General features: G+C 37.4%; 1 protein-coding gene and 1 long non-coding RNA gene across 2 annotated transcripts; one reads left to right on the top strand and one right to left on the bottom strand.

Moving 5' to 3' along the window:
* Positions 1-1,888: 1,888 nt before the first annotated feature.
* Positions 1,889-7,386, top strand: LOC127161418 (histone H2A.Z). Its single transcript, XM_051104188.1, has 5 exons — positions 1,889-1,981; positions 2,278-2,355; positions 2,528-2,641; positions 2,716-2,845; positions 7,040-7,386. The coding sequence occupies exons 1-5, from the start codon at positions 1,979-1,981 to the stop codon at positions 7,099-7,101; spliced, it is 387 nt and encodes a 128-aa protein (XP_050960145.1). The 5' UTR covers positions 1,889-1,978; the 3' UTR covers positions 7,102-7,386.
* Positions 7,387-15,431: 8,045 nt separating this feature from the next.
* LOC127161420 (uncharacterized) lies at positions 15,432-21,770 on the bottom strand. Its single transcript, XR_007827037.1, has 3 exons — positions 19,154-21,770; positions 15,739-16,155; positions 15,432-15,466 (listed from the first exon to the last, which is right to left on the bottom strand). It is a non-coding gene; the product is annotated as an uncharacterized LOC127161420 (long non-coding RNA).
* Positions 21,771-23,859: the final 2,089 nt, after the last annotated feature.

The following is a 23,859-nucleotide window of genomic DNA, read 5'->3' as shown; positions in this document are numbered from 1 at the left end:
GCGTGGTCTGAAGATGATCTGGATCAATTTTTGTGACAATCGGTGCAACGGCCTAGGACGAGTTCGAAAAAGTAGGTTTTACGAACAATTGAGAATAGCGAAAAAACTAAACCTTACGATTTTTGAATTTTGGTGTCCATTCCACTCGGCATAAGCCAAGGAATCAGAGGAAAAAAAAATTTTTGTTGTGTGCCTTACGGTTCAAACGTTATTAGCATAAATCTTTTGAAAGTTTGGACAAGTGGTGGCGCTAGAGAGTTTGAGTTAGAGACTCCAAACTTGCTATGGTTAATGTTGGGACTGTCCTCTATCAGTGTGCAAAATTATACAACTTTCCCGCAAGCGGTTCTATGGGCTGCCATAGACTTGCGGCGGAAGAGGAAGAAGAAGAAGAAGAAGAAGAAGCGGAATAATAATAACGCCAACGGATACAATAGGTGCCACCGCACCTCTGGTGCTTGGCCCCTAATAAGAATTCTAACGGATACAATAGGTGCCATCGCACCTTCGGTGCTTGGCCCCTAATAATAAGAACGCTAACGGATACAATAGGTGCCATCGCACCTTCGGTGCTTGGCCCCTAATTAACAACAATAATGTGCTTACCATTGTCTTGTGCTTTATCTTCAGACAGAACTACAGCACGTATTTCATAAAGTACACATTTTAGAACATCATGCAGAACTTTGCACAGTTAAAACTGTTCAAGTCCAGCAGCTGTCAATGCCAAGTATACCAGAGTAGTCTGGACTGTTTAAAAGATGTTCTGATGCAGGACAGCATCGTATAGTCCCCATATTCAGTTTTGATTTTTATTAAATCATTCAGCTGTTCTCTTATTTCAGTTACAATTATACTTAGAAATCTTCTATTCATCTCTCACTACGTGTAATCCACGTTGTGAGATTTAAGTCACTCTAAAACTTTTTATCGTGTAACTTATATTTAGGCCACTTTGCCATCGCAATCACTCAAATAAAATGAATGAATGAATATATAGCTGCACATTCAAAATCTTGCCCTTTATAGCGCCAAAACCCTGTCACTCACGAGTCATCACATCTCACCAACATAAAATATGGTAAATTGATTGACAGGTCTCTGTTAAATGATGTTGATGACTGCACTACACATTTTTTACTTTGATACTTTGAGCTCGAACATATTAAAATAACATGACTAAAGATAAAAGCGAAGCAGCTGATTGGGCGGCTTTTAATTGTTTTAAAGCAGCCCAAATTTTGTTTACCCGCCCAATGCGTTATTCTCCGGTCCAAGCCGATCAAAAGAAGCCCAATTGGGCGGCAACCCGCCCAATCTGGCAACACTGGATCCCACCCCTCACACTGATTGACAGCTTTCCGCGTAGACGTCGGAAATTCAGACGATTCCATTTAAGCTTTTCCAGGTTAGGTGCGCGACGCAGAGAGTGAAAAAGCAGACGTGGTAATTAACAATGCTATTTAAATATGATAGGCTCATAACTGGTAAGTCGTGGGAAATGCAGTTGCAAATGGACTTTGCCCTTTCATTTAAAATTTGGCAGTCATGGTGCGTTCGCGAAAATGCAAACGATAATGCAAGATCGGCGCTTGCATTTGGATTGTCACAATTTATGCGTCCACATATGGAAAACCAATTGAAAATATAATTTGCAGTTTCTTTTGAAATTGCAATTTTCTTTTTAATTTCTTTTCCTTCAATATTCGTCGTTGTTTACCCCGTTGTAATGAAACCCGGCAAAACAAATAATGAAATGCATTCATTGCCCATTGTGTTGCAAAATCCGTAATGTGACTGGTCTATGCATGCGCCAAACAACAAAACACGAAGCTGATTGGCAAGTTTACGAGCCGGGTGTCCCGGATGTAGAGGCGGTTTGTATTTAACACTGTGAAGGCGCGTAACTCATTTTGAATTTGGTGAGGAGTGGTGTGTACAGGCTCAGCTGTAGTAATCGACATTTACAAATTGCAAAATGGTGAGTGTTTTTTTTTTTTCTTCTTTCTTTTGTGCCTTATGTTTTGTGCCTTTTATATTTTGTAAATATGCTCAACAGATTGAAAGTACATTTAAAATTATTTCTCAGCCTATTATGGTAGTTAGCTGTAGCTCTTGTGCTAACCGGGATCTTATAAACAAGAGCGCGAACCAAGCCAATCCCTAATTTGTACCGACGTTATTTTAATATGGTCTTATTCGTAACGTTAACTGAGGTATTAAGACCTTTTACACTTAAAACACGATGAGTGAATGTAGTGAATCTGTTGGGTTCAGGCTGGAGGTAAAGCAGGAAAGGACTCCGGGAAGGCGAAAGCGAAGGCTATTTCGCGCTCACAGAGGGCTGGACTGCAGGTCAGAGACCACCATAATGAACAAGGCTCTTAATTCAAACTGTTTGTTTAAATAATAAAATGTTGTTGGGCGATCATACTACTTTCTTTTAAGGAGAATGACTTACTTTGAGCCTGTATTGTCTGGTCGTTACTCTTCTTCACACTCATTCGTCACTCTTCGTCAAATTCAGTTTCCAGTGGGTCGTATTCACAGACACCTTAAGTCTAGGACCACCAGTCACGGGCGCGTTGGAGCCACTGCCGCAGTATACAGCGCTGCTATTCTGGAGTATTTGACTGCTGAGGTAATTAGAAAGACACCACATTGGGGCAAAGGTTTGTCAAAGCAGTGAGTTAACGTGCTTGTGTTCACATTAAGGTACTTGAGCTAGCAGGAAATGCATCTAAAGATCTGAAGGTTAAGAGAATCACCCCACGCCACTTGCAGTTGGCTATCAGAGGTGATGAAGAGTTGGACTCCCTCATTAAAGCAACTATTGCTGGTGGTGGTAAGTTTTTATTTCTCTATGTATGTATGTATGTATGTATGTGAAGAGTTTGGTTCCAAAATGTTATACATCCATTTTGATTAATTTGAGCAAAAATGTGTTTTCTTTACCAAGAAAGTGGCAAGGTAAAAATTCCTATTTTCTATTTCAAACTTCTATTTCAGCATCTTTAGGTTATAATAACATTAAAAATTCAAATCCAGATTTAGATGTTCAGAGATTTATTATAAAAACAGGGGGGTTTTTTTGTTTTTTTTTTCATTTCTTCCCCGAAATGCAATAAATCTGTTCCGTCAGGGCTCTACAGTTACTTTTCTTTCTTCAAACATTTTAGGAGCACCTTCTAATCAATAATCAAAAAATCTGATCAAAAATTAGCCTTCCCATTGCGAGGTGATATTTGACTCCTTAAAGTGAATTGGAGGGGAATTTTGTTTTTACCTTTGTAGTGGCATTTTTTTTAAACTTTATTAAAAGTATGTCATCTTTTAAGTTTATTTTTTTATTTATTTATTTTTTAAAATATATTTTATAAGCTTTTTTAAATTTCTAATTAAAACAACGGAATAAGAATAAGTTACCAATCAAATGAAATCCGTATTAACAAAATTAATTTGTACAGAGGTGGCACAGAAGACCACACAAGTGGCTTGTAGGTGTATTTGCATATGTTTAATGAGGCTCAGAGGTGGCATGCGTGCAATCAAATTCATAAATTAATGTTGATTAATGTTTTAAGTATAAAATTTTGAATATAGAAATATTAAATGAGATTTAAATAACTGAAAAGAAGATACTAGGGGTGCTCCGATCAGGATTTTTGAGGCCGATCACAGGAAGCTGTATCTGCCGATCCGATCACCGATACCGATCTTTTAAAAACCTTCTGTTAATCATGTAGAATTATTTGTAGAGATACTCCAATCAGGATTTTTAGACAGTTCTACTGCCTGTTCTTTTGAATTTAAATCTTTATTACAAGCAGTCCGGTTGTTAATAAAGAACTTTATTTTTCTACCTCCACAAGTGCCATCTATTATTGCCTTGTTTATCTAAAAGTGCTCTTTTCCTTTAAACCCAGCCAAAAACCCATATGTGTTGACTGTGAAACACAGTAGACTTTAATGATATGCATTTATGGTGTAATTGACAATTTCGTGTCAATCCTTGTTCGTATTTATCGCAAACAATGTGCTGTCACTTTAATTCTGCGCGTGCAGCACAGACTCTGTGTGGAAATGATCTCTGCACTGCTGCAGATACACCGCTCCTGGGCCGCAGTGCCAGACCGTAACCGTGTACAGCTTGAACGCTTTAATCCATTAGCATGAGCGCGGGAAAAAATACGCACTGCAAACAGACGTATGTGAATGTGGCATTATGAGTGTATGCTTAGAGTGTGCATGAGCGCCCAGTCTCCAGGAGAGCGCGCAAGCGCTGAATGGTTAAACACTGGAAAGAATTAAATAGAAATGCAGTTTACAAACATTAGAGACTATGTGACATTGATTCTATTGTGCAAGTAACAATTCACAATTCAACTGTGCAGCTCGCTTATAGTTAGTCGCGATGTGGTGATTGGAAGCCATCAGCGCACTTTTGAGACAGAAAGAGGGAGAGCGCGCGGTCATTCACTCGCACTGTTTGTGAAATTATGGCTCACATAAGGTTTTCAAATTACTTTATAAGTTATTTAATGAAGAAATATTAATTGTACCTCACCTTCAGCATTAGAATTGTTTTACCTGCGCCGAACAGAGACTGAGACCGTCCCGCTGCATGTCATGCCAAACCTCTCACGTCAGGCTCATAGATCACATCAGCTTTAGATCGGTTTATGAGCTCTGCCTTTTTAGTGACCACCGATCAAATATCACCAAGTGATTATTGGCTGATAGTGATCGGTGCCGATCAATCAGAGCACCCCCAGAAAATACTTTAAAAATAGGTTGTTTGCACATGACGTCATTACTGTGGCGCGAAATGCAGCTGGAGGGCAGGAAGTGATATTTCTCCATAGGAATCACTAGCAGAAAAAAAATGTTTTGTGTTGTTTATGGATGCTCAAATCGGTCAAACCGAGAAACCACAAATTATCTTTTATCATGTATGAAAATTTGCTGTTCATAAGGGCGGAAAGGCAAGAATTTGCTGAAAAGCGCAGGAAAAAGTGGCTTGTAAACCTCCGTCTGTGGTCAGGAGGAGAGTCGGATAATGCTTGTGTGTGCAAATGGTTAAGAAAAGATATAATAATATGTTAAGATATTAAAGAAATATATAAATATACACAGGGTGAGACAGTGAGAATTCACCTAATGCTAAATGCCACACGTAGACACAATGTAAGCTATTATATTTGTAGTTCTGAGAGCGTCACTGATTATAACGGAACATTGTGACATTGCAATACATTGAAGTGAGTGACAGCTTTTTAGTGACTATATGGAAGTGCTATTTGCTCGCTTTCTATAATCAGTTCGGAATTTGAATAAAATTTTCGCTTTACGTGATGCTAACAGGACCAATAGCCACAAAACCTTGCACATTCAGCGAACTTTCAGGAGTGACTGAAAAAGCAGAACGGATAAGATGGAGGAATGTCTGTACTGTACAAGAGAAACGTATAAACAGAAAATCACAACATATGTTGGATGTGATCCTTATGTTACGAAGAGGAGTGATTTTTCAACTAAACTCAAATAGCTGCCTCAGTTGCCTGTCATCGAGGCGGTGGAAATAAGCTATGCACCTAAACCTGATAGCAAACAAACTCTTTCGAAAGTGATTCCTACATTTATATGAAGAATGCAGGATATATGTCACTCCTAAAACTACTGCTGTACAGGTTTTTTGGCCATTGGTCCTGTTAGCAGCATGTGAAGCAAAACTTTTTTTCAAATTCTTGATTATAGCCTAGAAAACGAGCAAATAGCGCTTTCATATAGTCACTAAAAGGCTGTGACTCACTTCAATTTATCGCAATCTCACAAGGTTCAATTGTAATCAACTGCAGATATAATATCTTATTTGCATTGTATGTACATGTGGCATTTAGCATTGAGTGAATTCTCACTGTCTCACCCTGTATCTATTTATATATTTCTTCATATCTTAATATTATTAATCTTTTATTAACCATTCGCACACACAAGCATTATCTGACTCTCCTCCTGACCGCAAGCCACTTTTCCCAATATTTTTTTTTTTTTTTTTTTTTTTTTTTTTTTTTTTTTTTTTTTAAAGAGAATTTCTTGCCTTTTCCGCCTTATGCAACAGCAGATGTTCATACACGATATGAGATAAAACTTCTCGAGTTGACCGATTTCCATAAACAACTGAAAACAGTCATTTTGAGATTCTACTATTGATTCCTATGGAGAAAAATCACTTCCTGCCCTCCAGCTGCATTTCGCGCGTCCTCAGAATCACGTGATTGCAAACAACCTATTAAACTAAATCACAGCTGTGTTTGAATAGAGATGCGCAGTAGCTCAGTTGTGATTTTGTTTCGACGAAATGGAGGAAAGTCGGGCAATAGTGCTAGTCAGACAGTGTTAGTCACTTAATATTAACTTCGTTTATTTAACTGTTGTATTAAATCAGTATCTCATTTACAAACTCCCTTAAAATCATTAAAAGCTGTCACTCATCTTAGTTTATCGTGATCTTACAAAGTTCCATTATAATCCACAAAGCTCTCTACATTGCACAGTGAATCTCTTATTTACACTCTTTCTACACTTTATGAAAAGATTCGCCAGATATGTCTGTGATTCATTATTCAACGTTGAAAACTAGGATGCGGGGTGTATTCAAAGCGCCGCCTTTACTGTTTACGCTGCGTGGAATGGTGCGCTGTGACTGGCTGAGTGGATGTATCGCATTTTGCAGAGAAGGGAGACTGGCGTTTGTCACGGTTTGGAAAAATAGGGAGAAAACATGACAGAATAACACTGCGGATATCTCATTTTGCTTAAAATTAAAAACTGCCTTTTCAATACTGACCAAATACAATATTGATTTTGGCAGGAACTCAGTTTTGTAAAAAAATGCAGTTTATCATGTTTTGGAACAAAACTCTTATTTATATATAATAAAATGTGTGTGAATATAATAAATAAATAAATAAATATAAGAAAAATATTACTTGTATAACTTTTTTTTTTTTTTCCCCTTCTTCTCCAAACCTTGTAGGTGTCATACCCCATATTCACAAATCTCTTATTGGGAAGAAGGGACAACAGAAGACTGTGTAATCAACATTGTATGTTTGCTGTCTCAGGAAATGCGTGCGTGCGTGCGGGTTTTTTTTTGTTTTTGTTTTTTTTTTTTTTTCCTCTTTTCCCCGTGTAGATTAGATTTTTAAAACTTATGTTGTCTAGCTTTGCATTTCTTTTTTTTTTTTTTTTTTCTCCCCAAACATGGCTTCAGAGAAGCTTCCCCCTCCCTTTTATATGATGGTTGGCATGTACTCTTTAATTTGCAATATGGCTTGTGAAGTTTCAGGATTTTATTTTAATAAAGCTCAAGTTGCCAGTGAATTTAAAGGTCCTGATTATTATATATGGTTTAAAATACAAGTGTTTAAAATGATTAGAGACTACTCCAGAGGCTTGTTGTGTGTGTGTTTTTTTTTTTTTTTTTTTTTTTTTTATTTTTTTTTTTTTTTTAGGCCAAGTGTGCCTGCATACACAAGGAGTTTTGTATTGAAGCTTCCAAACTGACATTTAAGAATAAAGAATGAAAGAGTTAAGTATAAAATCACATGCGTGTAGTCGGATGCGTTGAATGGCAAAACACAAACTTGTGCTACAGTCAGTCCAATGAATTCCTAAAGGATGTCACTGTATAAAATGGTAATTGGTAATATTCCATTGACTGAAATATGTCCTAGAAGTCTCTGAATTTAACTTGTCATGTCTTTTATGCATTTATGTTGATTCCGGTTTATTATATTACTGCAAGTTGTTTGCAGGCCAGAAAAAAATATTCATATATGCACATACACAAAATATATATGCAAAAATACAATTATGGTGGATTGTGGTTACTACTTAAAAATAGTATACAAACATTTTAGCACGCATAACTTTTGGGTTGGTGTGGTGGTGTTTTTTTAAAAAAAAAAAAAAAAAAATTTCCCTTCTTTGTTCAGCATTTTTCTTCTGAATTAATAATGTTTGCTTGATTGTTTATAAGATATGTATGTTGAGAATAATGTTTTATTTATTGGTTGGTTGATTTCTTTGTTTTTGACATTTGATGTGGATAAAGATTTGACGTACCATTAATTTTAAAGGCTTTTCTGCTTGAACAGTGGTGACTGAAGTGATGGCTATATCTCCAGCCCTGCAGTAGATGGAAGAAAAGCCTAGGGTAGGATACGAAATCGTCATGTATTTGTCCCATATTCGTAGGCATACCCATAAAACCACTTGGACTATACGAAATAACAAACTCTACATTAGTAATTAAACATTCTTTTTGGACAAATCATTGTTTTATTCGTGAACGTAGCTGTTCGATTAAGGCTCTAAGACCTTGCAGAATCTTCTGCCAGCTGGTCACTTCAGAGTGGAACTTGGGCTAACGACAATTGCCTTCACCGTCTGCATTTTGATTTTGACAAATTAGTTTGGGCAAATGCAAAGAACATGATTATTGATAATGAGTTAAACATCCAGCCACGCAAGAAAAAGTGCCATCTACCTGAGGGAGAAGATCTTTTTCTTTATTTAACAAAATGAACTTACAAAAGTGAAAGTTAAAAAAAAAATTACGTTTCAGCTTCTTGTATCTTGTGAAATGTTCTGTATGCATTTTTGGCTGAATTCCAGTGACTTGAAAAGAAAAAAAAAAAATCCACTAACCACACACAAACCTTATTTTCTCAAAAATACAAACTTGTTGCCTACGCGCCGCTCACATTTTACTGTAGCTCATTTTATGGTCAATACAGTGTATTCAGACTTTAGCTATGAAAACTAAAAAAAAAAAAAAAAAAAAAAAAAGGGCAAAACTTTGCAGGGCCCCCAAAAAAATAAAGTGGGTTAAACTTGGACTTCATTACTGAATCCAAGCACCAAAAGCAACCCACCCACACTAAGTTTTCTTAAATCAAACAATTAGCGTTTTCATTTATTCATGGGCTGCTTTCAATAACAATTCTCACAATTTTAAGTGCCATTTAAAAACTATATTTCACAGATGTTCAGTTGTGCTGTCAAATGTTATGCTATATGTATGTATGCAATTCCACAGCACAGCCACCTCCTAAATTACTACACCACTTGTGCAGTCACAGTTCTATAGTGGTACAGTTTACTCTGGCCAATGATTTGTGTGTAATGTGTGTGACATTTTTTGTATGACATTCTTTCAATTTTTTTTCAAAATTCTTTATTGCACATAAATAGGCTATAAGCAAAAAAAAAAGTGATTATTTCTAAGAACCTTTCATACACGTGCTTAACCACACAGAAATGACACATGCTACACTATGGCACAGTACAAATATTTTGAGCATATTCTGGACCTTATTTTCGAATTAAGAAGCACAATTGTCCCTTATTTTCCTTGTCTGAAGTTAGCAACCCTAAAGCAGCCTTAAAGTTCATCATCATGTTCTATCAGATTTGCAATTGATTCTGCAAAGTCTAACAAGTGGAGGATCCTCAGCAGAGCAAGATATTTTGTATGAAATATTAGCATTAAGCACTTAGGTGTAAGTGTTAGTTTTTTATGGGTTCCAGCCACTGATTTATAGAGATCAGTGGTTCCAGCACATGTTGGAGTAAAGGGGAATGAGTAAGCTCCTCAACCGGTAAAAAACCCTGATGTTGGTATCCTAAACAACAGAAGAACCGGAGGTAACGTTGGTATCCTAAACAACAGAAGAAAAGGAGGAAGACTGTAGCTGTCAGGGGTTCATTTGGGATTTGTTATGTGGGAGGGCTCTGTGGTTTCAGGCTTTTGAGGGGTGCACATGTGTATGCAACGCCTACAAAATCGTGTATAAATTGACAAACTGTAAAATTTAAAACATTTGTCCGCAGGATTTTTAAAATCAAATTTAAGACTTTTTAAGAGCGTTTTTCTAGACCTACAAAAATTAATTTAAAAATAAAAATTAATACCATATGAGCAGGTCATATAAGCAAGACCAAAGTCTTGAATGTCTATGGTAACATATTAAACTGTAAAAACATGATTTAATAACAGCTGAGATACAGGTTTTCACAAACATGAAGTATATACCTAAAATAATAATCCTCACATTTCAGCCTTTATAAGATCAAATTGAAATGCACTCGAAACTTTTCTAAAGACACTCCGTTCGCTTCAGATATACATATAAAAACACCTACATCGCATCATTGGCTGAATTAGTAAGAATGAGTAAAGTGTTTAAAACTATAGCCTATAATGCTGAAAATGTATGAGGAAAGTCCTCTGATGAGTAACCAGGGTAAGCCTATGTACTGGGGCTCGGTCCCGGCCTAATTTAACCACTGGTAGCTGCTGCCATGAAGGCCACGACTTCGAAGTGCATGAAGAATGCTCCTCCTTCGCAGGATTTCCTTATTGCGCCACCAGGGGTTTCCGATTACCTCTCCTGTCACATAGCAACTGTGCGAGAGGACAGCTGCCATCCTGACAGAATAGAAAAGAATCCTGAAAATCTGAAAAGAACTGCCTCATGAATGTTGTTTCTTATTCTCAAATAGCATTTAAAAAGCTTACGGCCTATAATGCACTTATGACTGTGCATGCACATTGGCTGGTCTAGTCTCAGGTTTCTGTGGGAACCGGAGCTTCTAACAGCCACTGCAGTGGCACAATAACTAGCCCAGTCGCGTTTAGAGGGCGGTACCCTGTTAAAAATCACTGCTGTGAAGTTGCATTCTCTTTTAAAATGCTTTATTTTTTATCTAATATCATGTGATTATGTATTTAAATTATGCATGAATATTCCCAAACACTATGACAGTGCGATCTCTGTGTGAGATATGTGATTGTTGTCATATTTCTATAAAAATCTAAAATACAGGCACTTCAAAATATGTATTGGATGAACTCAATTTAATTGAGGTCAGGATTTACATCCAATAAATATGTGTAACCCCAACTCATAAAAAACAAATTCATGCAATGAAATGTAATTCAGTTGGGTCAACTCAGTTTGATCAAATATAGTTTAAATGAAATTGATACATCTATGAAGAGATTATTTTATTTGCTTGCTGAACTCAAACTAAAGCATTTAACTGAGAATTAAATTATTAGGCTGAAATGCTTCTGCACTCTAAAAAGAATACATTAGATTTACTTAACTTTAGGCATTAACCATAAGATGGCTTTGTTACATCCATGGAATGCCCAAAGTAGTTGTTTATTTTATTATTAAAACAACTTTAACTCATGTTAGCAGGTCCTCAACCCAAGCACATGCTCTACACTTCACCATGGCAACCCCCAAAAACACAAAGTCATCAGTTACAGTGAATATTATCAATGCAATATTGTGCAAGATGTATGATATCAAATTCAAGGGTATGTTGCGAATTTTAGCTCAAAGGGAAATGTATATAAATAATTACAATTAATTATGATTAATTACAATTACTTATATCAGCTGCCAGTAGTAACTGTAGCAGAATCAATTTTCCATCAACTAATCTGTTCGCTCAGCGAACATTCAGTATAATCTTTATATCAACTCTAAGAAATGATATTTTCTTGGCCACAGAAAATAACTTTCTTAAAGTACCATTGCATTAGAGCATGTAGCTCGAATCGGAATCGTAAAGGGACATTAATTTGCAAGGCAGAATCAGAATCAAAACTCATGTAATTTGTGCACAATAGTTTATTAACGAAGGACTAACACATAACTAATCTAAACAAACAAACATGAAATCACTCATACATGGGGGAATGGTCAATGAGAAGCAGTTAGAAAGAGAGACAAGGAAATGAAGCTATGAAAAAAAAAAAGTCAGTTAACCACCTGCTGTGAAACCATCAGTGCTGTCTACAGCTTATACTAAACCTCTGTATGTTTAGTTAAGTGTACGATACTTGCATTGCCTTGGTCGTCGAACAAGGGTCCAAATGCAGTCTCTGAAAGTCTTGGTGGTTTGAAGCAGTGGTGGTTTTGGAATTGCAATTACGTTCTTCCGGGTCTGAAGAGTGATGAATTCCAAAGATGTCCTGACTCGTTGGTGACTGGGAGTTTCTTCCCATGTGAAAAGTGAAGAAGAACCAAGAGCTGAGAGGGACCCAGCTGAAGTCCTGTGATCTTTGAGGAATGGAAAGACAAGGCCGCAAGGCCTGGCGCACGCTTAGGGAAGTCCTGAAGAGTTCTAGCTCATCTTCTTAGGTTCTCCAAGAACCACTGACTGACTGAGGCGAGTCATGAAGATGAATTCCAGGGTTAGGTCGAACTGTCTGGCTCTTTGTGATCGAGAGCCACAGCTCTGTATGTTGGGCCTGTCGGGCCCGCCGGGCACGCCCTGTGCCGGCTCCGGCTCCCCGTGGGTTCCTCCACATGGGCAGAAATCGGAAGATGTTGCAGACGAGTGAGAAAGTGAAGAGAGAAGAGGGAGAAAAGAGAGAGGGGTCGATGCCTTTAAACTCTCTGGAGGCTGTGCCTCCAGGAGGTCCATGAACCAATGGTAACTTTCACCTTTGGAGAGAAAGTTTACGACTCTTTGTCTGTGAGCATGGTAATTTGCATATGTAATTCGATTGGGTGTTGATGCAAAAACTACTAAGGTTTCTTAAAACACTAACATGTTGCAAAGGTATCAACATCTAATTTACGCCATCTTTTAGATCATTAAAATACGAACTCAAAGAGTCCAAGCATGACATAGGTGGGTTATACTACTAGTCATCTATCATAATACATGCATAAAACAGTAGAAAGACAAATACAAATACAACAGACAAAATTAAAATACATTGCAGTAATACTGTACACAATAACCTGGGCTATGTGTGATAGGAAGGTCAAAGAAAGGTTTGTCTGTGAATGAATAGGAAGGAGTCTATCTCTATAGGCATTGTGTCTTTCCTATGGCAAATGTAGCATGGGCAGATGTGCATTCCTTGAAGCAATAAAACCTGTGGTATCAGATCGTTGTCCTGGCAACTGAGCCCTTTTGGGGTGTTAGTTGCTTTGGGGGGGTTTGTCTCCAGAGCTCCAGCATGTAGCTGGCCTGTTGTGTTTAAAGACTATTTGTTAAATGTAACAATTAATGTATGTCTGATTGGTCCAGACGCTACAGGTATTTCTACAGAATTCATTTGGATTCCTGCTCATGCTGGTGTGGAGGGAAATGAGAAGGTGGATATTCTGGCTAAACAAACTCTAAGAATAAAGCAAGTAAATCTGCATATTCCATTAAGTAAGACAGAAGCTAAGTATACATTAGAACAGTGGTTCCCAACCATGTTCCTGGAGGTCCCCCAACACTGCATGTTTTCATGTCTCCTTAACCAAACATACCTGATTCAGATCATCAGCTCATTAGTAGAGACTCAGGCCACGCCTCCGAAGTGCATGAGATGCTCCGTCTTCGCAGGATTTCCTAGTTGCGCCACCAGGTGTTCCCGATTACCGCTCCTGTCACATAGAAACGGTGAGAGAAGAGCGCTGCCATCCTGACAGGACAGGTGGAGCCAGAATTGCTCACTTTTGGTTTTATGTTTAATATCACAATAGAGAATAGGAATGTTTAAATGCAGGTATTGGCTTAGAACTTACTACAAAATACATACACACACAGCAGTTCAAAAGCTGACTGATATCTTACAAAGGTGCGATTTTATATAGTTTATTGTCTTTGATCTGATCATTTGTAGACAGATTTGTAAAAATAAATCTGTGAGTAAAAAAAAGAGCATTCTTCATCTCAGTGTTCAGCGGCAGCTGTCACAGCTGAACAGTGCTCTGTAAAGCCGGTCCGAGTCCTTCAGATGCAGCCTTTAATGTAGCAATAATTTGTTAACATTCTGACAATAAATGTTACTTTCATTTTCAAAATAATCAGTGGTTGACTTTAAGAAAATATAAAGTTTTCTCGTTCAAATGTGAAGTACTATGTTGTTGTTGTTGTTTTGTTTTTTTTTTTTTTTTCTCACAGGACAGCAACAAAATACAAAAATGTGGCCTTCTACAATATGATGCATTGTTATAGGTTAAACTGCCCAACAGTATATGAAGTAGGCAACTTTAAATTTAACAACCTTGAACATATTCAGTAAAATGCTACATACACAGTAGTGCAGCAGTAATATTAATGCAAAACTATACTGATGAATTCTTTTTCACAACAATACTGAATATCTTTACTTTTATTCTCTATACCTTAAATATATTAGAGTATGCAAGATAATACTTTTACTTAAAGGATAGTTTAGCCAAAAATGAAAATTCTGTAATCATTTACTCTTCCCCAAGTTGTTCCAGGTTTGGAATTTTCTCTTTTGGGTGAGCTATCACTTTAACAAAGGTTTTAAATAAGTATTTTTTCCCCCAATGTGGTATTAGTAGTTACTAAAAGTAGTTTACGAAAGTATATCAATATTTCTTCTACTAATTACTTTGTCATAGCTCTAAACAATTTCTCTTGTCCTTCTTTCCGTAAATCAGACTAGACCCCTGTACCTGAATGTGCCAGCACTGGACAGGTTTTTTAATAGTTTTCGGCTGAGCAGGCAGGCCATGACTGTGCTGCTGGATGTTCTAAAAGTGAACTGTAAGATTGATGGAGTGCTACAATAGAGACCCCGGTGTTTCTCTTCTGTCTGGCCAGTGGTACATCATAGAGAGGGGTCTCCAGAGTGTTTGACATGCCTCGTTCCACTGTCCACCGCATTGTCCTCTGAGTCGCTGAGGAGGTGGTGGCCATTCACCTCCCTGAAAACCCCAGAACACATGGAGGCAGGGCTGGACTTAAAATTTATGTTTTTCTGGTGTTAAGCTATGTTGTAAATAGTTGTAAAAAGTATTTTCAGTAATGTTTAGAACAATTTGTTTTAATATGCAAAAAAATATTTACAGGACAAAAAATAAAATAAATGTATAGAAGAGTGTTTTGTGAAATAATTATAAGCTGCATTACAAAAATTTACAATGTACATAATTACTTCTCTTTTGTTTACACGTGAATATGCAATACAAAAATACGAAATGTACAAATATTATTTATTTCATTCTTAACTTACATCACAAAAATAAACTACAGAAATCAGGTTGTTTCACTGACAGTGTGACAAAAAAAAAAGATATTGAAAATGTCTAATGTACCTATTTTTTCCACTGTTTTCTCTTGCCTAATAGAGAATGGCTAATAATTTATTTGTTAACCATTCTCTCAAGAAGAGAAAACAGTATCTCCCTGCTCTCCTGGGTCTTTCTCTGGAGTTTGATGTCCTCCCTGAGTATCTCCACCAGCTTCCACTCACTCCCTCACCTGTCCCAGGACACTTGCAATCCTAAATCCGAGTAAATAAACCATGCCTGTTAACAACAACAGCACAATGAATTTCAGCAAAAATGTGTCTATTAACTTGCTTACTTTCCCCAGCAGGCTCACTTTCTCCAAAATAGTCCTAAAACAAGAGAAAATGAAAACACTTATAATATAAAGAAAGGTTTGCAATCTTAATATTTGAAAATATGACACAGCAGGACATGCATACAAAATACTGAAGTGCTAAAGTTTGGTTAAATTATATGACATATCTTTCATGACAGCACTACCAAAACACAACAAAGGGAAATACTGTTGCCTTCTATAGTGGTTGTCTTATTGTTTGTAGGCTTTGTTTAAAAAAACACTTGTTTCGCTAGGTATTTCAGTAAATGAAAACACAATACTTACATTTCAGTGTGAATTCCCCAACTGTCTATCGTCCATCGTCATCTGCGCGCAAGTGATTCTGGGATATAGTAGGGTGCAAAGTGTCCAATGTACACTTCATTTTCCTGGGAATCGGAGACCGCATTTGACGTCACTTTTGAATTACAACAGCCTTTGTCACGCCGCGGTGATGCATTTGGCCTTGGAATGCGCACTTTGGAGGGTGCATCCTGAATTGGGACAGCTTACGTTGTGACACTGTGAGGCAATCGCGCTTTAAATTCGCACTTTGGAGTCCACACACTTTAGTTTGGGACAGCCCTCGTCGCCATAATTTCGTTGCCTTGCCACGCCCAAACCAATTGAGATATCAAAAATCTCTCCGCAATTTAGCATCCCCAATGTCTTGAGGTCATGCTGACCGAGTTTGGTGGCAATCTGAAAAAAAAAACATAGTAGGAGTATTGCAAATTCCAGAGCATGTGCTTTTTACACAGCTCTGAATAGCTCACTTCCTGTTGGGATTATCTTATGACATAGAATACGAAAGTCATTCGGCTCAGTGAGATCTATATGTGTACCGAGTTTTATGCAGACAAGAAAAAAAAAAGAATAATCCTTAGGGGATCAATAGGGCCTTCGACTATTTGGGCTTGGGCCCTAATTAGGCTGAGGAGGTTTAGTCTCTTGGAAATGCAGAGAACAGTCCACTGACAGGCTTTCATCAGTTTTCCTTCAGGCTGGTGTTGTCCTGTTTGCAATTGGCTAAAAAGGAAATAAAAATAATAATAATAATAATGTCCATAGTTTTATGATAAGCTATCAAATCCTTATAATCTAGTGATGATAAACTTACTCTTTGTAAATGAGTAGTGAAATTAAAGAGAGCTGTTTTAGCTCCATCCCTAAACTTGTGCTCACTGTACATATTGTGCCCATAACGCAATTTAGTTTATGATATAAACTACAATAAGGTAAGACTTAATAAGACCTCATTTAAACTTTATGATTTCTTATAAAGTCTCAGCTTTCACAGCTTACTAACGTTAACAGTATTGCTAGCTATTAAGTTAATAGTCTGTCACTGGTGGTCAATTAAGCTGTAAACATAATGTTAAAAATTACCAAAAAAAAAATATATGTCTATGCTCCAAGACCTGAAATGGGTGTGTCAGCCAAAGGAGAGATGGAAAATGTGCATTGTTGGGGGGCCTCCAGGGACATGATTGGGAACCACTGCATTAGAACATATACACAATCAGTTTGGCAGGTATATTGGGATGACAATGAAGCAGGTAGATAGATTTGTGTAACAGGCTATACAAAAAACAGTTGATGCTGGGAGAAAAAAGAGTACGAACTGAAAGGTAGGAAACATCATAAAACGCCTTAGAATTGGTCATACTGGACTAAATAGAACATTATATAGAACTGGCAAGCCCCTAACTGAGGAATCTGTACACTGCATTAGAGCATGTGTTACTCCACTGTATGAAATACAGCAATCAGAGATATTGCCTTATTCAGCCAATGAAGAAGTAAAACACCATGACTTTTCTATATCAGGTCTATTAGGGAAAACAGCTAGTAAGATATATGATGAAATTATTAAGTTTATAAAAGAAAGTAAATTAAGTAAGAGAATACAGTCCTTTATTGATTGATTGATTGATTTGTGTGTTTGTTTGCTTGTCTGTTTGTTGTTGTTGTTGTTGTTGTTATTAATATTATTATTTTGCTAATTTATTTATTTGTGTTGCTTTTGGTTTTGCTTTTTTGGTTTTGCCCTCATCCTTTGTATAAGCATATATCAACACTCCAGTCCAGTCGGCGGCGGTAATGTACCTAGAAGCTGGTTTGCCAACCACCAACCACCGAAGAAGAAGAAGAGTACAGAAAAGAAATATACTGATTGCTGACCTCAAGAAAAATAAAGAGAAATTTAATTTGATAAACATTCTGGGGGGGGGAAATCAAGTGATAAAAGCTTTACATTTTTAATGCGATATTTAAAAGACACTGGTTTATATAGAATATAGTGAATTCAAGTGTACATTATGAGCCTGACCCACCCTCCTAATCAGTAGGTGGCGGTAATTCACCTAAAAGTTGTATGCCATCCGCCATTAAAACACCAAGAAGAAGAAGTGCCTGCAACCATTAGCCGAAAAAGCGTAACGCTTTGGTAACACAGGGCTTCAAATTCTTCGGCGTACAGCATTTGGCTGCAGAAAAAATATAGTCCTATATTAAAAAAAAAACAATTGTCAATTTCATGTTCGAGTTCATAAATAAGCCTACAAATGGTATCAGAGGAACACAGCTTTAACCAAAATAACATTACTAACCAATCAGAAGTTTTTGCCCTTATAAACACGAGACGAGCATAATAGTATCTAACTGCAGAGGCAACACTTTAAAAAAAGCTGAGAGGCGCAATATGGTCAAAGATGTCAATCTAGCGCATATTTACATAGAAAAGCTATTTAAAAAGCAGCGGACCTCGGTAAACATCTCAGAGTAATCACCATAAGAATGATACGATTGCCAGAACGAATTTTTGAAAAGGTCCTGTTCACACATGATCTCTTAACTGTAAAATTAATCTGGGAAAACAGTGTGCAGTATCTCACTAGATTTGTAACGTAAACCATTAATAAACCTATGCCAACACAAGAGAATACATCAACATATACTGCGATTTCAAAAGAAAAGTTTAAACCCTCGCTCTAAGTTTGCATGTGGCCAAAAATTGAAATTAAATACGTCGCTGAATCACGCTGTAAAGTGAAGCATCACTTTTCAGCGTCAATTGATAACAAAACAGTACAACGACAAACTCACTTATATTAAACATAGAATGATTAATTTATTAACAAAATGAATAAAAATACACCATGCTATATATAGGCCTAAAATAACATAACTTACACAAAATTTTAATTTAAGAAACTGAAAATTAGCAAACATGGTGGAACCAAATAAACACGAAATGAACGTTTAAACTTTCAAAATCACCTTAGATAAATGGCAAAAGTCAACAGGCTTTTCAAAATCCAAAATATTTTTAAAACAGGCGCTTTTGCATTTCATTTCGAAACTAAATCTTCCACCATCATCTTGTCTCTCTCACCTCACTCTTCTTGTCAGAGTGACAAGAGAGTTCTAATAACTCTCACATTATTCAAATTTAAACCTCCATAAGTCCACTCTATAGCCTACGTTTGTTAACATAAGCCCCCTCTTGCAGTCATGTAACTTGAAAAAATTACAATCACATATATCTTGTTCCATGTCTTGTCCTAGATTTAATTAGGTGTAACAGTTCTTTTCAGAACCATAACTGTTGGCACATATGACATGGATGGTAACATGTCGTACAAGCTACATGTTGACACAGAAAACCATGTAGCATAACAGTACAAGTCCATGGCACCTGAATAACTGTGTAGTCTGTAGTCCATTTCCCATGTAGATTCACTCAGATGACTCTTTGTCCTCATGAAGCTTGTTCATGGATGTCTGAGGTGATGCTTTACTCCAGGATGCTGCTTTTGAAGACATCATGGCATGTACACATACCTGCAACACAAGTAAACAGAGAAACAGCAGAACAGCAGTATTCATGCATAGACATTTTTAGACTTCTGTTGATCGTATAGTGGTTTTAAGTCTAGTGATTGTATAGTGGTTTTGTTGACCTAGTCTTAAGTCATTTGACACCTATGGACCAGTGAGGTGGGGACAAACTGATGAGGGGAAAAACCTATGAGGAAATCTTCACCACAGGGTTGGCCCCCGAGGCCTGTAGCACTTCGGTTCTTCCCTGGGCTCCTCACTGGTCTGTGTGTGTCCTAGTCTGTCCCTGTAGTTGGTGTGTGAACTTAACTGTGCAATCACTCCATCCTCTAATGAAACATCAGTCATAGCAAACATCATAACCCATAGAGGATAGGTGAGTGACTGGAGTGTGCTGTAGTATTGTCCCCCAGTGGGAGGAAGTCAACTTCCTTTTGTTCTATTTACAAGGAATCTTTTCATCTTTGTTGTAGATTACTGGGGTAATTAAGAACTCACAGCCTTAACAGTTAGCACCTCAGCAAGCTGCCCCATGAGTTCGGTGTAGTGGGGAGGGTCTGCTTCATAGTTGCAAGCAGACTGAGTAGGAGCTGATTTACACTGTTCATTTCTCTTACATACTTTTTGTTTTTCCTACACTCTTTCATCCAATGTCTAAGTTTACCACAGTAATGACAACTGCCCTCCCTCTTAGGACATTTACGTTTCTGTTGGTTCTTTGTGTTGACCTGAAAGGATGCTGCTACAATCTTTACTCTTGCTTTAACATCAGAGTCTCTTTCCCAAGTAGCTAAGCAGTCTAGGTTACTTCTGAGAGTTCTGTTAGACCAAGCTAGATCTAGGAATGGCAATGCTTTTCTGTACTCGGCCATCTGACCAGATGCGGACTAGGGGTTCCTTGTCATTTGTCTGACAAAACCTTTCAGTGTATTCATTCACAGTTTCTTCTTTCCTTTGCACACAGTTAGTGATTCTGGACCAGTCAATTTTGGGTCCCATGATATTCTTTAGAATTTTCAAAACACTTTCTCTCAAATCCTCTTTACTGGTATGTTGTAGTTCAGAAGTAACAGCAGACTCAAAACTGTTGAATTCAGATTCAGTTAGAATTTGTGACATCAGCTGTGTGACTTCTGCTAACGACATGTCGTAGAGACGCATTTTGCTAGTCAATGCTCTTCTAAATTCAGAAAAATTTGTGCGTGCTGAGGGTAAGCTCTGGGAGAGTCTCTCTATATCTTTAGGTCCTAGCGCTGTATGGACTGCTTGTAACTGGAGTATGGGGGTTGCAGATGGAACGGTTTCAACCCCTTCTACCCTGCTCTGAGCCCTTTGTCTCGCTCCACATACTTAAACTGAAATTGCTGCATCTTTCTCTATCCTTCTAGTATTGCATTTGTCCTCTTGTCTACACAGACTGTAAGTCAGGATAGCTTTCAATCTGACTGTTGGTCGTTTGAGTCACATTTGGTTGAGACCTTGTTATGGCCCACCTTTTTAGTGAGACAGGACACTCGAGTGTGCAGCTGTTTGTTTTGTTCTTTTAACTTAGCAATACACTGAGCTTGTTCTTGTGCTATAGCTAAACTAAACTCTCTGTGGCAGCAGATAATGTCTTTAATGGTTTTCCTTTCGGATACATGCTCCAAGTACCTTTTTGCATTCTTCAACTGACCTTACTTTTTCTGGATCAATACCAAATTTCTTTGTTAAATCCAGTCTGACTGGCTCTGTCACTACTGAGTCCATGTGCTCTCCAAACAATGATTTGAACTCATTGTCTGTCCATAAAGGTGTAGCTAGTCCACCTTTCTCAGTTGTTGGAATCAACCTAGCATTCCTTCTCTACATTTTGTAATGTTTTACTGACACAACAATACACTTCTAACACCTCCCTGGCAAGCAGAGGATAAATTTGTTAACACAGAACAACTGTTGTTAACCTTCTCTGGCAAAGCAGAGGAAAACCTAGTTAATACACATTATCATGTATTCAACCTTCTCTGGCAAAGCAGAGGATTCCTGAACATAAACTACTAGCACTTTACGTTAACTGATATTAGCACGTAATGCTAATCTTCCCTGCCTGAAACAGAGGATAACAGATATTAGCACATAATGCTAATCTTCTCTACCTGAATAGAGGATAATTAGTCTGTTAACCAAACCCTGCAGCTATTTGTTAACACTTCTCTGGCGACGCAGAGGCTAACCACATGTACTGGTCTGTAGTGGTTCTTTGAATAGAGTAACACTCACCAAATCGTTGTTGAGCTGAAAAAAAGTTTCTGGAATTCAGTCTGGAACAATGTCTGGTGAGAAGCTCTATCCAGGTCACAGCACCAAAACTGTAGTAACTTTTTCTTTTAGAGACCAGGAGACGTTTTGGATATCTTGAAGCAGAAGTTTCTCTTTATTCAGATACTCGCTGCGTGGCGCTGCAGTCGTCAAAAAGTCGTCTGACAAAATCTCAGCACAGCACAGGTTTCAAGGAGGAGGAGTACATAGAGGTGGAATCAATCTAAACAAAGCATGCAAATGTGGTACAGGAAAACAGCTCAGTAAAAGATTTTTCCCAGCCTTGATCTATTTAGCATACAAGTGTCATTCAAATGCATAGATGCTTAAACAAAAGGCACAGTTGTACCTTGAGCTTAGAATTCACACTTAACTTCGGAAAACCTGCCAGATGTTCAGGAACTGCATAAAGACAAAAGGTTACTGTCTCAGGGCCTGGGCTGCCTGCTCTTAGACTGTCACAGTATACATAACTTTTTCAGTTCATGTTGTTATATTGGAACCTAGCAAAGGATCAGCATATTTTAAACAGATTCTTAAATTTGTAATCCCACAGCAGCTGCGCTCAGTTTTTAATTGTAGTGTCTGTTCACTAACTGAATTAAATGGTTTATATTACTATTCAAAAAAATCAAAAAAACAAAATGACGGTGTAGGACATGGGCAAGTGATGTAAACGGTGTTGCGGCTTAACAATGGTGACACTGACTATCGCAACATGCCTACTCAGGCCTGGCGCTAGGTGACATGCCCACGTGGGCCCGCTGCGGGTTTTCTGTGGGACAGTGCAGCCACTGTGGGCTTGCCCACATTAAACCCACTCTGGGCCCCCTGTGGGTTAGCCCATGCAGGGCCCATACCAGTTTGCTTATTTGGGACCCCATGGGGATTTTCTGTTGGCAAGCCCACAAAAAAGCCCCTGAATATTGCCTATTTGGGCCCCCATGAGGTTTTTCTGTGGGCAGAAAAACTTTTTTTTAAACATTTTAAAATTGGATTCTAATTAAACTTGTTATTTTTGTAATTATTTTTATATCTCCATGCAAATGTTACATTAAAATTATATTTCTGTGACAATGGCAGTAAAATGTCAACAATAAGTTGTCCATAACAAAAAATGTATACAGTTGTACTAATAAATTTACATAGCCCTTGCAGAATATGCTAAATGTTAATCATTTTAACAAAATAAGAGGGATCATGAAAACTGTATGTTATTTTCTATTTAGTATTGTACTGTATAAACTATTTAACGTAACAGAATTTATATAAATGACCCCGTTCAAAAGTTTACATACCCTGTTAATACTGTGTGTCGTTTCCTGAATGATCCACAACTGTTTTTATCTTTTGTGATAATTGTTCATGGGTCCCTTGTTTGTCCTGAGTAGTTTATCTGTCTGCTGTTCTTCAGAAAAATCCTCCAGCTCCTGCACATTATTTGGTTTTTCCAGCATCTTCTGCATTTTTGAACACTCTCCAAAACTTTCATTTTGAGATCCATCTTTTCAGACTGAGAACAACTGAGGAACTCATACATAACTATTACAAAAAGTGAAAACATTTACTGGTGCTTAAGAAGGCAACACAATGCATTAAGAGTCAGGGGGTGTAAACTTTTGAACAGAATGTGTAAATTATATTTATTAAGTATATTTTATTTACAAATTTTGTTTTTCCATTTAGTGCACTTCAAACTACAGAAATATTTACATGTCTCCCAATACAAATATAAGTACAATTTACCCTGATCATCCAATTAAAAAAAAAAAAAGTACCCCGCCTGGCTCTTAATGCATTGTGTTGCGTTCATGAGCATCAGTGAATGTTTTTATCTTTTATAAAAGTTACTGTATGTATGAGTCATGCTCAGTGTGCAAAGATGGATTTTAAAATCATACATTTAGTTTTGAAAAGGGTTCAAATACGCAGATGCTGCTGGAAAACCAAAGAATGTGCAGGAGCTGCAGGATTTTTCTTAAGACCAGCAGGCAGCTGAACTGCTCAGGACAAACAAAGGACTCATGAAAAACTATCACAACACATAAAAACAGTTGTGGATTATCCAGGAAACAACACATAGAATTAAGATTCAAGGGTATGTAAACTTTTGAATAGAGTCATTTTTATAAATTCAGTTATTATTTTGTCTTGTGGAGTATATATAAACAGCTGGTATGTGAAATAGTTTATAATCATGTTAGTACTAAATAGGAAATAACACGCAATTTCCATGATCCCTCTTATTTTGTTAAAATTATTAAC

This window comes from Labeo rohita, unplaced genomic scaffold (assembly GCF_022985175.1).
Source record: "Labeo rohita strain BAU-BD-2019 unplaced genomic scaffold, IGBB_LRoh.1.0 scaffold_644, whole genome shotgun sequence".
In the NCBI taxonomy this organism is placed as follows: domain Eukaryota; kingdom Metazoa; phylum Chordata; class Actinopteri; order Cypriniformes; family Cyprinidae; genus Labeo; species Labeo rohita.
This window is presented reverse-complemented; position numbering and strand designations above follow the sequence as displayed.

Bases quoted from the DNA above. Each gene is read 5' to 3' on its own strand.
- LOC127161418 (XM_051104188.1), top strand. The intron at 2,356-2,527 runs GTCAGAGACCAC...CGTCAAATTCAG, and splicing joins CACAGAGGGCTGGACTGCAG to TTTCCAGTGGGTCGTATTCA. The intron at 2,642-2,715 runs GTAATTAGAAAG...GTTCACATTAAG, and splicing joins TGGAGTATTTGACTGCTGAG to GTACTTGAGCTAGCAGGAAA.